This window comes from Chaetodon auriga, chromosome 8, assembly GCF_051107435.1.
Source record: "Chaetodon auriga isolate fChaAug3 chromosome 8, fChaAug3.hap1, whole genome shotgun sequence".
NCBI lineage: Eukaryota > Metazoa > Chordata > Actinopteri > Chaetodontiformes > Chaetodontidae > Chaetodon > Chaetodon auriga.
Genome location: NC_135081.1, coordinates 25,579,114 through 25,597,984, shown reverse-complemented (window position 1 = coordinate 25,597,984; position 18,871 = coordinate 25,579,114). Strand labels below are relative to the sequence as shown.

Here is an 18,871-nt window from a genome sequence, read left to right as displayed (position 1 = left end):
GGGTGATAATGTGTTATTGGTGAAAAGCATGCTTGGCCAGGCCGGTATGTTTATGATTGCCTCCAGAGTGTTCCTCTGTGATTGTAGTTCACTCGGGGGTTTGATCATGCCGCAAGTGTTTGTTTGAGTGTTTGAAAGTGAAAGAGGAGGAGGAGGAGGAAGGTCGGAAGAGGAAAAATGAAATAAAATGACAGCGAGTGAGTGAGTGTTGTTTCATTTGCATGCTAACTTCTACCTACATATGCAGGTCTGGAAAGTTAGACACAGACGGCTCTGTTTATGCAGCTCTAACACCCATGGTCATTTCACACATTGTGATGTTTGTTATAAAGAACAATAATCTGTACTTTGAAAGTGGCTCAGCTGCCTGCACAGCCTCTTTGTTGACTGCCTCAGTGGCCACCTACTATCTGCATAATATTCAACGGTGATTAAAATCCTGTCTGGAATTTGGAGATTGAAAATGTGTAGGCATCGTGTTCATCGTTTCATATTCAGAAAATCTTCATTTTAATGACTCCTGAGTAGGTGGGACAACCGAGTGATTCATTGACCATGCCTCGCAAACACATCACCGTGATTGGAGGAAAATCACCAATAAGTGGTGCTGAGGAATAGCAAGTAGCCTACGTTTGATGAGTAAGAAGAGACATGGGAAGATAACTTTCCTTTCATCCTGTTTTTAACCGAAAGCTGAAACCTTAATGTGCCTGCATCCGGTGGGTCTCTCACATAGAATCATAGATTATTTACCTCATGCTGATGAAAGGCTGCAGTATCAACACTTTTGTGCAGATACATAGATGTCTGGCAGATGTGCCATCAACATTATTTAGTGTTATGTAACAGTGACTAAATGGTCAGGCTAGTGCAGCAGAGATTATCAGGGCTATCTATCTCTGCCTCGGGCTGTAATCCAGCAAATCCATTGACAGGCCTGCACATCCATAATCTGATGATTTGGGCTGATGATTTGTTTCCCAATCTCCAGCCCAGCCTGCCTCATTTCCTCTGTTGCCATTTGTATGCGGTGCAGTTAAACACATTGCAAGCTCTGGCTTCATAGCGGCCCAAGATAAGCTAAGATAAGCCTTTATTGATTCCCAGAAGGGAAATTCAGGTGTTAAAGCAGCATGAAAACATCCATCACAGAAGTCCAGATAAATATATAACATAAAAAATAATTAGAAGTATAGAAAGTAAAAATATGTACAAAGTATAAGTACCGTCTAATCAAAGCTGCTTTTTTTAACTTAGAACTTTAAACCATTTTTTCGTGTGTCAGAGTTGTATTGGTTTAACTGATTTAATTGAGTTATGCTGTTTTATTAGACTGCATTATGTGATGGTGCTTCTAATAATCCTCCTCCGTATGTGTAATTCAGGTAGACAACATGGGTGAAAAATGTAAAGTTAATTCACTGTAACCATAAGGCCTTGCAGCGCAGCATAGAAGTGAGTCAACATGCAGACGATCAGCAAAATCTGCTCAGTTGCATTTATTTACGGGCTGTTGTATTGCATTGCATTACATCAGACAGGTAACTCAATTTTTCTGGATATTCAGTGTAATGTGATGCTTAACATCGCACCCAACATAACAACAGCCGGACTGATAGGCATTAAATGTCCTGCTCAACGACACTTTAGCAGGTGGATGCTATTTCTCTGGTAACTCCACCCCCTCACTTGTTTATCAGTGCTATGCGGGTGATTGTTGATAAAATAAAATCCTGTCCAGGCTATATTTGGCAGAGTATTACACTGTAATAGGTTATTTTGCTCGGTCGTGTCAAATTTTCATGACCACCCAGGCACCAGAATGTTAGTGGGAGACTTGCACAAACATTTTCAAACACGCACACTGGCAAATAAACTCTTTAAAACTTGAACATTTGGGCGCACACATGCTCATACAAACAGCCATATACCCACGCCCACAGTCTCGTTCTGTGTCTCTTACTCTGCGTTTCCTTCGGGCAGAGGGTGGAGAGAGATGGAGGGATAGACAGGAGAGATGACTGGCCATGTTGTTTTCCTCCGGTCATAGGAAAGAATGACTGCACGATAGGAAAGAGGTGGAGGAGAGGTGGAAAGGTTTTTCATGTGCCTAACTGTTCCATGAAGCCCACTAACACTACAACTTTCAGTATTGTAGTTTCAGTGTGCGTGTGTGTTTCCTGTGAAGAGCTACTGTGGTGAGGTGGTGACCTAATGACAGCAGAGAAATGCTGCCTGAATTCAAAACGCTGTTTTCTTTTGCGATTCGCGTCCACACCAGCGTTTCTAGGTCATTTTTAAATACGAAAAGGTCCTATTTTCCTTTGACAGAACAACAAACTGCATCACAGAAAACATCTGGCGAGGAGTGGGACAGACAGCCAAACCAAATCTTTCATTTATGGTCACAGCATCGTCAGCATAAATATAGGTTCATGACAACAATTGTGCTGTGTAATCGGCTATATTTATAAGATAAGATAAGATAATACTTATTAATCCCCTGTTTTCCACTATTGCACAGTAGATAAAAAATATGTAACTGTGTATAAAAAAAATCTGTATAGGCCTAAAGATATAAAATATGTAATATTGCATGATGTAATAGCAAGATGCTAAAACATAAAATCAGCCAGTAGTGCAAACAGCAGATTTGTAAACACAGTGGGTATGTTTGAAAATGAGTGATCACAGAAAGTTACCCTCCTGACTGTCCCTTTCTGCAGCGCCTCCATTCACCCTCTGCATGAAACGCTCCGTTTTAGCGCCTGTCTCGTTTGGGCCCCCTTCTGAAAGGCCCGGTCTGCTCTGATTGGTCAGCTCTCAGGCCTGAGCAGGCGTGGTCCACAGTCTGTGGCCGTGCTCGGGCCCGGCTGAGGGCAGTGACTGTGAAGATATCACAACCTTATGGACGTCCTGGAGGCTCGTTTAATGGCACAGTTTCTGAGTGCAGACTGTGTGCTTTTCTCAGTGGATTGAGCATTTTGATACTTTCTCAGTATTTATACAACACTGAGACCTGCTTTATAATCGAAATGATATGAAAATCTCACAATATGGGACCTTAAACTTTACTGGCACACAGTCCCCAACTCTCACTGGGCTTGCTTATGTGATCATTTTGGAATAGCTCCATTTACCCTGTACACGCTGAAATACCAAGCTGGCATTTTAAGATTTGTACGCTCTGGAGGCCATTTTGGAAATGCTCCATTCTCAGGAGAGAAAAGCACTGTTTTAGTCTGGGCAGCGGGCTTAAAGGAGAGGAAAAAGACAAGTAAAGTTAGAGGGGCATCGTAGAATTCAGCGGGTTAAGGCATGTTACGCTGCTTCTCATGCCGTTGTTCGTGATTTCTTATATTCTCTTTACTTTTTTCCTGCCGTTCCTCTTGCTCTCCATTGTGTCGAACTGTCCCATGAAAGAGAAATTACCCCCAAACATTCAAAGTTTGACTGGAGGGTGAAGAAAAAACTGCAGGGAAGACTTGAGAGTCTACTTGCGATGTGAAATATGAATGAGGACACTCTGCTCGACTAAGCTGCTCTGTTGTGTGTGATCTGTACTCGGCTAGACACCTTTAATCCTCTTTTCTCTCGTAGAATGGACTCCACTCACCTGAAACAGCTACGACGGCTGACTCCTAATTGTAATCATATCATAGTCTTTTCTTTCTTTTTCATACTTTAAAGCAGTTGTCAGTCGTCTGAGTTGCTTTACAAAACCAAACGTGATTTGTCAGGGATCATTTGAGTTAAATGTCGCTCAGGTGTTCGAGATACAGTCCTGATTGAAAAACCTGTGTTTTTTTTTTTTCTTTTTGGTTGAATTTAGAAATGTACATGTGCTCTTAACATCATCATTCACAGTGATTCATTGTGCTTCTGTGGCCCACGTTAACCCTCCACGCTCTCTATCTTTCTGTCACAGGGTTCGCCTTCCCAGATTGGGCTTACAAGCCTGAGTCGAGCCCCGGGTCCCGGCAGATCCAGCTGTGGCACTTCATCCTGGAGCTGCTCAGAAAAGAAGAGTATCATGATGTAATAGCCTGGCAGGGAGACTACGGCGAGTTTGTCATCAAGGACCCCGACGAAGTGGCCCGGCTGTGGGGAGCCAGGAAGTGTAAACCCCAGATGAACTACGACAAGCTGAGCAGGGCACTGAGGTACGACGACATGCTTGTATCTCCATGTGGGAGTGTGTAATCAAATTACACACAACACTACTGCCTATTTAGAACAGTCAATGTGCTAATAAATAAACTTGAATAAAGGGATGGTAGGTGGAAGAATAGTAACTATGATATAAGGAGATATCTCGAAGAAATGGCTGACTGGTTAAGGCACAGACGAAGAGTGATTCAGAGACCTTTATGAATCAGCTTCTTTAGGAAAACAGGTCAGGCCTCCACTGAAAGCAGGCCCGATGGCTGAGCAGTAATCTGCCGAGCCCGGTCACCTGACACAATTAACATGGAGCCGCAGTCTTGTGGGTGGTTGGCTCCACGTTAAGTTTAGGGTTGTAGTGTGTTAACTCTTGGGCTGAAGGGAAAAGCCTTGGTGGACTGATCACTGGCTCTCAGGATGTGGAATGCCATCCTTTCCAAGGGAAGGAACCTGAGATAGCGTGGTTGGTGAAGTAAGACCTAATACATATAGCCGAGTTTCCGTCTACATACATCCCTGTTTCTGGGCCCGAAATTGCTCTTTTTCCAGACAAGTCAAAAAGGGCAGCCTTCCCCAGGCTGCTCTCACGAGGGAGGAGAACTGCTGACCTCCACACGGGATGTTGTTGCTCGGTAGAAGTAACACTTTGAGGAGCTCCTAAGCCCAGCTGTGAAGGATGCAGACTTGTTTTTTCTAATTTTTTTAAGGGATTTTAAGCCTTTTATTACACGGTCAGCTGCACATGGATGAGAGGAGTCAGAGATAGGCAGTGACAAACAGTAAAGATCCCCAACCACACGCTGTCCAGGGACACCCAAACCACAATTGGCATTCCAACCCCTCGGCCACCAGGTGCCTCCGTCTCTTTGATGGAGGACACTGAAGTAGTGACAAGGCTCTGCAGTGGCATGGCACAGGAGTTGAATGAGATTTATATGGATTAATGCACCAGCAGCAATCTTTTTACTGGCTGTTGTGGTGTTGAGGGTTCTGAGCCCGAGGGCGATTTATCAGTCGGCGTTCAAACTCTCACCTGCGGTCATGAACTCTTTAAATGACTTCATCCTGAGGCCGAGTGCACTACAGCCCCCTTACCTGCTGCAGTGTGGTTTCCATCTGCTTAAAGGATGTATGCACACGTTGAGGGGTGGTTTTACACATGTAGATGAACTAGCACTGGTGCGGATGTTTAAGAAATGAGGTTATGACTTGTAAACTCGTGCGGACGCCCCTGAGGCTGCATTCATCGCTCACTAACGCTCAGTAATTCAAATTGAGAATGCTGTGTGTGACCCTGGCTGTTGATTCCAGTTACAGCAGTGACCCGCTGGAAGCATTTCATTCAGCTTTGACTCTCTGGCTCTCTTTCACACACATTCCTGCCCAGGGACTAATAGCACTTAATCAAGTCTATAATACTATTGCAAGAGTGACCCTGGCCGCATGCCTTCACACGGTCTCGGCCTAGACAAGTGGAGTTACAACACCGACCTATTTGGCCGGTCGCACCTTTACACCTTTTGGTTAAAGTTATATCAATGGACTCCAGCTCAGCCAAGCCCATTAACATGTTACGACAGTGATTTGGTGCTGTTTTGTTTGACCCTTGCTTCAAGTTCAACTCTATCACATGAAAATATCTTGCTTTAGTCGGGTAGTCAGGTACAAACACAAGTACAAACTGCATCACGGTTCACCATCATTGGTTGACTTTACCATCAGAATTGTTCATCTGTGGCTTTTTTTTTTTTTGCTTCACAAGCTGCTTATCACTCACTTGTTGTGAAGAATGTAGTTTTGGGACATATTTTAATCCTTATATCTAATGGTTGTTGACTTCTTCTCTGGCCAGATCTGCTTTCCTGACCTTCAGATAGGATCAGCTAAGTATGAAGTAAATCAAATTGAACTGACAGTCAATGAAGCAAATTGCTTCAAGACCAACACAGTTAGTTAAACAGATGCTTCAGATTTTGTACTTCTGGCTTTCATAATGAGACATTAGGTCACAATATTGTTTGATTAGAGAATGAAAATACATGCAATCAGTTTTGTGATATATATAAGAACACAGTCAGCGCTGCAGACATCATATATCACTGCAGAACCAGTTGTAGCAAGCACAGAGTCTCATTGTGTGTCTGTGTTATGTGTCCCCAGCTTGTTTGTGGCCAAACAGGGCCAAGGTTAGGCTGAGCACTTTAAAGAAAGCCACATAGGCTGTTGAAGTGGGGAAATGCCTTGAATTGCTTAATTTAGGGTGGGAGTGTTTATGTACGCTCATTTAGGAGGGTGAGATTAAGATAACGTTCGTTACATTGGATCCTATGGGGACAGAGGAAATTAACATGGACTACTAATGTTTTCATGCATGTGATTCACACACACACATTCACACTTGGAGTCCAGATTTAGGGTTCCTGAATTAGAAAGAGGAAAAAAAAGTGAAGATGGGGATAATTGTGGTCAAGCTGTGTATTTATATCATGTCCATCCTCTAGAGCTCTAACAGATTTGGAGCTTAGGCTGCAGTAAGTGCTTATATATAGCGGGTCTTAGTGCCCTCTGATGGACCGGCCTCAGAGGCTGATTATCAGCAACTTTTCTACACAGTAGCTTCCCCTCTGGCACCCTTGTGTCCTCAGCCACCCTCCTACGGCCAGGTTGTCTCCCTCTGTGCCTATAAATTTAGCAGAGTCACTTCAGGCTTGGAGGGAGAAGGACAGTCAACAAAACACCTCGCACATGCACACACCCACGTCCATGTTGTCACCTGATTTGACACCAGAGCTGCCATCAGTCCTTCACCACAAGAGACGCTGGAAATGAAGCGTCTCAAGACACATCAATAGTAATGTGGCAAGAGGATTAATGCCACAAAAGTTTAATGAAGTTATAAAGGAGGCACACCAACACATGTGCAGGGTAACAGTCCCCATATGGAGCAGACTGCTGGAGAGCAGTCCACCTTGTGTCCCTCATATGGAGAAAACCTGGAGTCTGCTAATAATGGAGACCGCAGTCGGCATGTGGCAATTAGCACACACACATGCTCTCATACTTGAAAAGGCACGTCTGTTTTGAAGTGTTCTTTTATCACTTAGCCTCTGTAATTATTATTTTTGCCTCAATTATCTTATTCTTTCCTGTCTGCCGTGCACATGGTGGAAATTCCCTTCATCAGGACGGCAGTATTGTGTGTGTGTGGACGTTTGCGTATGTGTTGGCTTTCCGTTGAGGGGACACAGCCTCAGTCCATGCGTCATCCTGGTCTCCCGCTCCCACGGCCGCTGTGAAATTCCCACTCCTGTTGAGAGGATTACACTCACACTGTGCGTGTGTGTGTTTATGTGCAAGTGTGTGCGCGAATGCGTGCGTGTGGACATGCTTGATGTTGAAAGAGGATTGTCATTTCTTCGTCTTGTTTTTTAATTAATGAATGACTTTGTTGTTCTGTCTTGTTACAGTAAATCAAATGTGAGAAAAGCTGCATTTCAATCACGAGGAATCATTTGGTAGGGCAGGGAAGTAAACCTGTCAACTCAAACAGAGAGCCAAGCCTTCACCCCCCCTCCTGATTCTTTGCACCACCGTCTTGCTCTCAGAAATGAGACTCGCACTGATCCACAAATAGTAGCGGGAAATGAAGCCTGTTGCCAATCAGTCATTGCAGAGTGCTGGTTTAATGAGTGTAATCATGCTAAGAGGTCCCAGCTCCTTGAGACCTCCAGGCCTCTCTTTCCCCCAGCCAGCAGCCCTCGTTGGCTCCAGCACAGTGGTCAGAGGTCAAAGGGACTGCCATGCACAGCTGGCAAAGATTAACAACACAGCACATGTGCACATACACAAATGCACCATTGTACACAGACTCTTGCCCATGCATGCTTGCATGCACACATGTTTGCTTCATTTCCAACATTCATATAGCTGTGATGGGCCACCACAGCTGGAAAATTTCCTACCGAAAGGCACATAAAAAAAGATTCCTGGGTATGGTAATACTTGTTCATACTTTGTTTGTCGTATGTTAAAACTACAGGACAAAATGCATCTAATACTCTCCTATTCCTCCAAGTAAAGCCCTGAAATACAGTAGCCGTGTTCAATCAGTGGGACTAAAACTGGCTCTGATGTGCATTTAGAAGTAACCTCAGTGACCGCATCTACAAAACATGCTGCAGGAAATACTGCTGCATATGCACAGAGTGTTACTCACCTAGCTGGCTGGGCCTGTTTGTAGGTCAGAAGGCCTCTCTTTACAGCAGCGCTTTGTGTGGAAACACCCAGGGCCAGAGAGAAAGTGCAGAGGGAGCACCCAGGGACAGTACCACTGTATGACTTTGGGTTCAACGTATGCTTGTGTTGATTGTCTTTCCATTGTCTCTATCTGCAGCATGTATGTGTCCAGCTTACATGCGCGTTGTGTGTATGTCATTGTTCCTCGCTGAATGAGGCCTTTATTTTCTATGAGGGAGGAATGCACACACACCAGAGTGCGCTCCAGTACATATTCGCACCCACAGAGCATGTGACCATCGTAATCAGACCCTGACCAGATCCTCCTCTTCACACACAGACACACATACACAGTGCATGTGACACCTTGCCTTATCATACCCCCAGCTCAGCCCACATCCCTGCACAAACACATTTCATTTCCTTTTTAAGACAGTAAACACTTGTCAAACTTGGCTTTTACACAAAGCACTCTCACATGTGCAACTTGTGCACACACACACACACACACACACACACCTGAGTGTGAGCAGCTGGTGTGTGTGTGCATGTGTATAGAGAAGGATCTGGCTGGGATGTGTGTGTAACAGCCAATGCTGACGAAAGAGGCAGAAAATAAACACGGGGCTCATGGGGAGTATTGTAATCCCAACTTCCTGTCACAGTCAGCGCCTATTTACAGCCCAACAATGGGCAAGGCACAGCCTGTCCACGCACGCACACACACACAAGTGGCTTGGTTTACTTCATTTTTAGTGTTGACATTGGTGTGTGTGTATGTGCATGTGTGTGTTAAGTGATACTGACATAGATAGACAAAAGGTTTTCCACAAACTGAATGCAGATAGGACACAGTTAGTCCCAAAAAACACTCATGTTCAGGACTTTTTGTACTCTGGCCATTGGATGTAAAAGTTATGGTACCATTATACTGTCCAAAGTAACTGTTGAGACATCAGAAAACTGCAACATCACTAAAAAATCAGTCCAGCAGGGAAAGAGGTCAGACAGGCGTATAGGTGTAAACAAACCTCCAGGTTAGCCAAACTTACTTACACCTGAATGCTAGCCTGACCGCTCATTTTGGTGCCCCGTTGGACCTTTTTTTTAGCAACATTAGTTCATGAGTACAGTGTTGTCATGTCCAATCGAACTGGTGGACAGAGCTCTCAGTAACTTTTGTATTTTGATATACTAATTGTATTTTTTTTTTTTTTTTCTATTCTCTTCTAATCTCTTTCTTTCTTTCTTTCTTTCTTTGAAATGTATGATTTTAATGTATTTTTATGCTTCTGTAAAGCACTTTGAATTGCCTGGTGTATGAATTGTGCTATACAAATAAATTTGCCTTGCCTTGCCTAACTTTGTTTGTATTGCTTGTTAGTTCCTGAATTTCTTTTAAAGGCGGCTTTGTTTCAGAAGTTTGGCTTGTTTTGTTAAATGAACTCAATGGAAGAGTTCGGGGAGTGAAAGTTGTTCATATTATTCAAATAAGAAATCCAAAGCTGATTGACTGCATTGACACTGTTATAAGAAGGTATTTCAATAACACAATGGCAAATAATAACACTGTGGTATTTCTCTGGAAATGGCCTCAAAGCTGGTGAAAGTGCCGTTTGGAAATGTCTGTTCATTCATTGCAATTGAGTTTTTGCACTCTGGTGTGTGTGTGTGTGTGTGTGTGTGTGTGTGTGTGTGTGTGTCTCTCTCTCTCTCTCTTTCTGCTTTGATCATATTGTTTTGAACCACAGCAGGTCTGTGTAATCGCAGCCTTAATCCCTGGCCTAGAATCACACACAGTAACAACTGAGTTGAGAGAAAGCCTCCCCTCTGCTTTCCTGAAGGCTTTGCTTAAATCCATACTTGCATTGATTGTTCAATCTACTCTTTTGGTTAAACAGGGAGCAGGATAAAGCTCCATCTCCCGCATGATCCGTTCTGGGGGTGTGTGTGGGGCACGCATGCACCCATGTGTTCGAGTATGCCTGAATGAAGTGGCAGTTAGAGAGTCAGGATATGGGAGAGGTGTGTGTATGAGCGTACTTGTGTGTAAGGCGAGTGTGGTGGGCAGCTAAACACAGGCACTCAAAGAATCTCTTTCTTCTCTTTTGAAGTGAGTTCAAATGCTCTTCAAAGACTGTCTGCCCGTATGACGGCGCAGGAGGAGGGGGCCTGGAGAAAGAATGGTCAGCCATGTGCTCTAAACACAGCCTCAGTTGCCGCGGCTGGGATTACGCAAAGTTGTTGTCTGCTTCCAACTATGCATTTCAGCATTCTTTGTATTAGCTGCATTTGTGTGTGCAGCCAGCCGCACACGAAATTTTGGTTGGCTACGCTCCCTACTATCAGACTGCCATGAGCCAGGGTCAGACACATGTGTGTGATGTTATTGGCTTTTGTGATGTGTCCCTATTTATGCCAGTTATACACTTGCTTGCTAGTTTGTTAGGCACCCCTTGTTAAAACTATGCAGCTATGGAAAACAGTGTCGATGCAGCATCCCAACTTTTTTTGGAACAGCCAACAAAAAATCCACCCGTCATGAAGGTTATAATCAGTTTTTGTGCAGTTCACCCCTGTTCAGGGAAGGTTGAAAGTTGAAAGATTTAAACTCACTGCAGAAGAGGGAGACTCTGCAGTGATAAAACTGACAACAAGTTGATGCAGTAGTAGGACATTTTTGGTAGTTTAGTCTTAACCTGCTGTGGATAAATGTCTGTGGAGGAGAAGATCATTATTTTAGTCTCTTGGACCCCTGATTTGTGCGTCCCCTGCCTCCGAGGTCACAGATAGAAACTAAAACAACCTGCTGCATCATGCAAAGTCGAGGAAAATGTTATTGACAATTTTTGCGAACTGACGTTGGTGACAAATGAGAAGTGTGGTGTTTCAAAAAATTGCTAAAAGCAAAGTGTGTCCTGAAATTTTAGGGGTTGCAATGACGCTGCGTGATGCACAAAATATATTAATCAGATACGTGTGTTTGTTTTCCTCCCTTGCCATCCATATTTGTATTGGGCCCATATGTGGGCCCTAACACAGCCTGTTGACTTTTCTGTCATCAGCTAATTCGATCACAGTCCTGTTGTGGTTTTAATTCTGCTTGACTTCCTGCCTGTCTCTGTCTGTCCTCTCGCTCCCAACTGCCTCTCTCCCCTCCTTCTCAGCCCTTGTGAGTGTCTCCCCTAGAGCAGAAATTACATGCTGCTTTGTGCCTGGCGTAAACAATGTTTTCAACAGTGCAGGCCTGTCCCGTCTCTCTCTGTCTCTCCCTCTCTCTCACCCTCTCCCATCGCCTCAGGGGATGAGTGGAGAGCACAGGGAGAGTTGGGATAAAGGGTGTGGGGGGGGGGGGGGGGGGGGGGGATTGATGAGAGAGAGAGAGAGAGAGAGAGAGAGGCATCAGGAGGATAAAGGGAGAAGAGGAGGAGGAGGGTTGAAGATTGAAAAAGAGCAACAGTCTGTTCCCAGAGCAAAAACGGCCCAACCAGCCTGTGTAATAAGCATAATAAGAGGGGGTGAAGGGCGACACCTCCCCACCACCAAACAGACAGACACTCACACACACACACACACACACACACACACACACACACACACACACACACACACACACACCGCCGTCTGGATAACTACCATTCAGTGTAATGATAGTCAATGGGCTCTGATTAACTCAGCATTACCTACATACCCTGGAGCCCCTATCTTTGTCAGCACACTTCACTTAACTTGTGCCAGCAGACACATGCTGGAGGAAGGGAAAGCTGAGCCTGGTGCTATAAAAGCAGGTAGGCATGCAGACATGATGAGCAAATGTGCCGTCTGGTTATCTCTTGTGTTTAATAGCCAAGGGTAGTGTTGAAAGGATAGGCGGTGGTTTTAGTGAGCATGGCACACAGGCTTGTTATGTCCCTGACAGACAAAAACAGCGTTTTTTGTTCCTTTCTTGCCCTTTATCTCTTCCTCTTTCTTTCGCTCTGTGTCAGCCCTCGGTGTGTGAGGCTTGGCAGCCAGGGATCTAGAGGTTACATAAAGTGGATGTGGATCTGTGTAAGAAAGCAGAGAGATGTTACATAAAGAGCTGTAGCTGGACAAAGGTTAATAAAAATGGAGCCTTGTACTGTAGGCAGGAGCCATGGGAGAGAGAAAGCTTGGAAAAAATAGAGAGAATGGCCATTACATAAACAGATAAAGATGGGGTGAATTATTGGTGGCTTTGCTTTGGTGTTACATAAAGAGATGGGTCCATCTAGCAAAATGAATTAGAGTGTGTTGTCGTACGTGTCACTTGTGTGACAAAATGTGAACTTAACGGACCCTAAAATATACTGTTTTCTGATTCCTGACCTTCATTTAGACAGATATACATTAGTGAAGATACCGCACACACAAAGTCGCACACACCCGTACAGCCCATTTACAGTCCACGTTTGGCTGCAGTGTTAATGCTGCATACATCAACCTCTGATCTTTTGATTGTTTGTTTATACCTCCACACAGCAGCACTGCTGCTCCACAGTTCAGTCTGTCTGCTGCTTCTCATCCGTCTTTTCTCTCTTTTTCATCCCCTCTCTCCCCCCTCTTCCTCCTTCTCCCTCCCTTTACGGGGTCTGCTTTGTGCAAATGTCATACAACACTCTGTAATATCTATCATTAGAAAGGGAGGGGGGAGGCAACATGAAAGACTCATGCTTATTAAAGTGTGTGCTTGAGTGTGCAGGCGCATCTGTCATGGTCTCAACGACTTCAGGAACAAAATAATGTTGTAAAATGAGGTGTGTATTTTAGATTAAGTGTTCCAGTGTTGTTACTAGGCCAGAATTTATATACCTTGGTAGTGTGCATTAAAAGTGTTGCATAAGATGATCCACAGTCAGTTCTTTAACCCTGATATGTGTCCATGCATTTGTCTTCACAGGCAATAGGCATGTGTGAGCACAGTGTCTTTTCTTAATATTTGTATTTATCATGTCTGCTTTATTCTCCTTACCAGATATTACTACAACAAGAGGATCCTCCATAAGACCAAAGGCAAGAGGTTCACCTACAAGTTCAACTTCAATAAACTGGTTTTGGTCAACTACCCCTTTATCGACATGGGCTCCACTGGTAAGTCTGCATAGTCTGGCGCTGTGTGTGTGTGTGTGTGTGTGTGCATGCCTGTGCATGCTCAGATGTCTCCTAATCCCACAATAGGATAGCATGATTACATAGGATTACACAGGAGAACATTATCTGTTATTTCTCAGTATTCTCCCTCTTTTTTTTTTTTTTCTCCCTACCTCCCTCCCGTGGCGTCTCCAGGAAGCAGTGTTCCTCAGAGCGCCCCTCCTGTCCCCACCGGTGCGGGGACCCACTTCCGCTTTCCTCCGTCAACTCCCTCAGAAGTCCTCTCCCCGAACGAGGACCTGCGCAGCCCTGGCGGCATGTTCAGCTCTGTGGCCCGACGAATGGCACGCGGCTCCGTCAGCGATTGCAGTGACGGCACCTCCGTCAATTCTGAGATTGAGGAGGGCAACACGGTAGCAGGAGAGGACAGGGGAGAGAGGGGTGTGAGTGGAGGAGGAGGACCCGGTGGTGGAGGAGGAGGTTACCGAAGTATCATCCATCCACGTCTGTCTCATGAAACCCTGTTCCGTATGTACGGAGGACCAGGTAACCCCGCTGGGCACCCAGGCTCCCGCGGCCCCACAGGGCACCGTATCCACCCAGAGCCCCTGTCGCCCTTCCCTGTGTCTCCTCTGCCAGGGCCGGGAGGAGCTGGCCTTCTAGCCCCTCCTCTGTCCCCAGCGCTCTCCATGACTCCAACATCTCACCTCCCCTACACTCCCTCACCCACCCTGTCTCCCATGTTAGGCTCCCACTTCTCCTTCAACCCAGAGGACATGAAGCGCTACCTGCAGGCCCACACCCAGTCAGTGTACAACTACGGCCTCAGCCCCAGAGCTTTCCTCCAGTACCCCAACATCGTCATCCCTCAGCCCCACCGGCCCGCTGCGGACAAGGCTGGCCTGACCGGAGAGAGAGGCGAGAGAGCAGAAAGAGCAGCGACAGCAGGGGGAGGAGAGAGGGGAGGAGAGCGGCACCACCATCCACCTCTGGCTCACTCCGCCCACCACCACCCGCATCCGCCTCACTCTGCCCACCCTCACCCACATTCTCATCCCGTGCATCACCCACTCCACCTTGGTGAGGAGCCTCCACACATGTCTCCTTTCAAGTTCAAGCTGCAGCCACCACCACTGGGCAGGAAGCAGAGGGACAGTCAAAGCCAGAGTAAACCCAGGCAGAGCTCCATGTCCTCAGGCTCAGGATCTGGATCCATGTCGTCTACCTCTGGCCTTGGCTCTTCGCTGTCGTTTGGCAGCGACCTGAGCTCGGCCAGCGGCTCAGGCCTCATCTCTGCCTCCTCCTCAACGCAGTCTCTAAACAGTGCAGGACTTCCCAAGATTAAGGTGAGATACATAAATCTAAATGTCCCCTATGCAGCAATCAGAGAAGATGTGTTACATGAAATCACCGTAAGATCTTAAAAATGATACGAGTATATTTAATTTTAAAAAATTATACAAATTTATTACCAGTGAGTTCCTCCGTGTTCTGTTTTCCTGCCGCATTCATCTTAATCTCTGTTCTTACCTTTGTCCTACTGTCCAGGTGGAGCCCATCTCTGATATAGAGTCAGAGGAAGAGGTGGAGGTCACTGACATTAGTGATGAGGACCCAGATGAGAGAGATGAGGAGTTTGAGCTCTTCTCCCATCGCCACTCCGGAGCCTCTGACCACCACCACCACCACCACCGCCTTGCTAATGGCACAGGTGCCCCCCAGCATCACCCTCATCCTGATGAGGACCTGGATGAGGACGTCTTCAAAGCCCCTGCTCCGCCTCCACCTGGCCTGATGCCCTTCTTCACCTCACAGCACGCACACTCCAATGCGCACCGCGGGCTGCCCATCCTCAAGAGCGAACCCCTCGAACCGGGGGACAGTAACACACCCCCACCTCAGACGGGCTTGGCGGGAGCTCCCCAGACGAAGTGCATCCCCCTCAAGCTGCGCTTCAAGAGGCGCTGGAGCGAAGACCAGCGCATGGAGGCCTCACAGGAGGAGTCAGATGACAAGAAAGTACGACCAGAGGGGGAGAGCGAAAGAGAGAGGCAAAGTAATGGACGGATGGAGATGGAGGAGGACGGGACAGGCAGTGGAGAAGGGGACAGTCCTCCCCCGTTGGCGTACGAGGGCTCTTTAGCCACACCGCTGAGGGTGAGCGCTGAGCTGCATCGTGCCACTGCACAGCTGTCTCTGGAGAACAAAGACTGCTGATGAGAGACGCGGCCCAAACACTACTGCTCCAGTAGCACTGGAGGTGGTACAGGAGTATGTAAATGGTTCCTCTGTAATCCCTCTCCCACACTGGCAAATTAGATTCCTGAAACCTCCTGTGAACCGAGAACACAGTCCAACATACACACATACGAAACCAACACCTCAGAGACAGCCTCTCTTGTTCTGTCAGATCCCCCACCAGTCCTCTGTCTGGGTCAGGGCTCTTCTGGGACACATCCTTTGGGAGGTGGGACTGACTCAGACTCAGCCATACCGAGCGCAGTGACTTCAACGGGGCTGGAATCAGAGGGAGGCTCCCTCGTGAAAGCTGGCTCCACGTTGACCTCCCACCTGGCCAGTGAAGCTCCAGATGCCCTGCCCCAGTAGCACAGCTCCCGCCTTCAGGCTCCATCAGTAGAATCAGCAGCCAGTCAGCACTTTCCTCAGGGGACACACACACTCCCTCACAGCCCAGCAACACACCTGTGATGACAATGTGCACACTCTCCCCTATGCTACTTTTCCCTTAAGCTGACGGGACTTTGATAAGTGCCTGTATCTACAACCCACAGCTCTGGAGGGACATGGAAGACAGGACTGCTATGAGTAATCATTCTTCAACTCATGAAACCCTTGTAAAGTTCGGCAGATACTGAAGAAATCACGGGGGGTAAAACAGGAAAGTGTGTCTCCAGGATTGAAGAGTGGGGCTGTTGGGTGTTGTCTGACTGACTCTTGAACCTGGCCCACTCCACTCAGGGAAGCCTATTGCTGTATGTTTATTGGAATCATGCACACAAACACACACAAGCAGAGAAAAACGCAAAAAAAAAAAAAAAAAAAAAGCAGCCAACAGCGAAGGGGACACACATTGGAAGCATTGCTTATGGACTTAATGTTCACAGCAACGCAAGACACACACACACACACACACACACACACACAGACTCTGGCACACTGTCCTCTCAGAGCTCTTGACTTTTGTATAACCTTCCTCTTGTCTCTCTCCTATCCTGCCTCCTCTTTCTCTTGCGGACCACCTGTGGAAAGATCACGACTCCACTCACAGAAATAATTTTAACCCCAAGGAGACGTGAGAAGAGGAAAAGAGATGAACGGAGATGTGCTCCATCGCTGAGGGAGGGACTGCTGAGGGGACCACAAGGGGAAGGCAGCAGGGGAAGGGACGGGGTCGAGGGGGTCCAGTGACTGTAACTAGCCTTCTCACCTCACCTAACATGGCTTGTATACTGAAAATAGTTTCTCTCAAGTCCCAGCAGCACAGAATCCTAGTTCACCAGCTAAAGCTCCTCTAACAATCATAGATAGTGTTAAACTAAACCAGCAAAGACACACACACACACACACACACACACACACACACACACACACACACACACACACACACGCACGACACTGCCTTTAGCTCTGAAACACGCTCCCTCCCTCTCTCTGTCTGGACCGCCAGCTCTCCCTGTAGTGGCGTCATCGTCGGGTCCTGAGAGTGTGTGAGACTGCCGGGCCTGTTAACTACATGAGTGTGAGAGCCTGAGAGAGCAGGGAACATCTTAGACCACACACACACACACACACACACACACACACACTCACACGCACACACTCACACACTGCCTCTCTATGCCTTGTTTTTATAGCATGTATAAAAGTGCAAACTGAGCTCTAATAACACACATACAGACTATATCTTTATATATTCTAAATGAAATTATTAAGAAAGTGAGATTTTAAAAGAACCATAGCATTTTAATGATATGATTGATTCAGGATTTTTTCTAAGTGGATTATTTTGAGTGGTGAGACGTGTTGTGCCACTCGCTAGGTGACGTGGTATGGAGGGTGGGGGTCCGGGTTTTTCTTGTACATTTGTTTAATAGACAGACGAGCCAGCGGAAAGCAGCGCAGGCCGGTCTACCAGAACAACACCGGCGAGGAGAAAAAAAAAAAAAAAACAGGAGTGGGACAGACTGCTAATGATTCAGACGAGAGGCTCACTCTGTAGTTTACTCTTTCAGAGCGCAGCACTCTGCTCTTTCCTGTCTGTACAGCCCAGCTCAGCTCAGCTCAGCGGGGTTCTCCCCAACCTCAGCTGTCCTGGCCCCAGGCCACCTCTCCAGGCTGTGTGTGCGCGTGTGTGTGTGTGTGTGTGTGTGTGTGTGTGTGTGTGTGTGTGTGTGTGTGTGTGTGTGTGTGTGTGTGTGTGTGTGTGTGTGTGTGTGTGTGTGAGCGTTTGCTCAGAATTGGCTCATGGGTTATGAGTAAAGTGGTAATCCTGTCTTTTCGGCCAGTTAGCAGAATGCTTGAAAGTTCTCAGCAGCTCTGGATCGAGGCGAAGGAGAGTCGGGGGGGGGGGTTAATCGTTGTTGTAAGATAGCCTGGAAAAGTCCTGAAAGACCCTCTCCTCAAACTATGCACATTCACACAGACACAAATGATTTGTGGTTATGTTTTAACATCCGGGAGCTCGTTCGTGTGTGCAGCCGGGTCATCCAGGTCTCTGATTGGTTAGCCGAGCCGTGTCGACCAGTGGCCTGTCCCTGCCTGGCCAGTGACGAGGCGGATCTATAGCAGCGTGCTGTCAGATAGATGGCCTCCAGGCAGTCTGTGTAGCTGAGCTGATTGAATTTCCTCATCAGACCCCTGTGGTCTGGGCTGGAGCTTGTCACAACATGCACACACACACACCAACACACACACACACACACACACACACACACACACTCACCCTCCCCCACCAAGTCCTGTGTCTGTATTTGAACTGACAGCTGCCTTACTACCACAACCCTGATTCCAAAAGTTGGGACACTGTAAATTCTGAATAAAAACAGAATGAGATCATTTGCAGGAGGTTTTCTGAAGTGTTGCTGAGCTCATGCAGTAAAATCCTTTAACCAGTCATGTGTTCACAAACCTCGCTCCATCCTCGCTTGTGAACGTCTGAGCCTTTCGATCATGACACCGTCACCTGTTCACCTGTGGAATGATCCAAACGGGTGTTTTTGGAGCGTTCTTTCCCGGTCTGTAGTCGCTCCTGTTCCCACCTGTTCAAATTCAGCAGATGTTTAGAAACATCAGTGAAGCTGATGAGGGAAAACGTTAAATGTGTTGTCTTTGCACCATTTTA

The 18,871-nt window shown here is 46.6% G+C and overlaps 1 protein-coding gene across 1 annotated transcript in view; it reads left to right on the top strand.

Annotated features, from left to right (window-relative positions):
• The window catches only part of erfl3 (Ets2 repressor factor like 3), a 44,772-nt gene extending 28,219 nt beyond the window's left edge, over positions 1-16,553 (top strand). Inside the window, exons 2-5 of the mRNA XM_076736946.1 lie at positions 3,929-4,163; positions 13,394-13,509; positions 13,705-14,855; positions 15,058-16,553. Coding sequence (XP_076593061.1) covers positions 3,929-4,163; positions 13,394-13,509; positions 13,705-14,855; positions 15,058-15,726 — 2,171 coding nt within the window. The 3' untranslated portion in view covers positions 15,727-16,553. The remainder of the gene's footprint in view (positions 1-3,928; positions 4,164-13,393; positions 13,510-13,704; positions 14,856-15,057) is intronic.
• Positions 16,554-18,871: the final 2,318 nt, after the last annotated feature.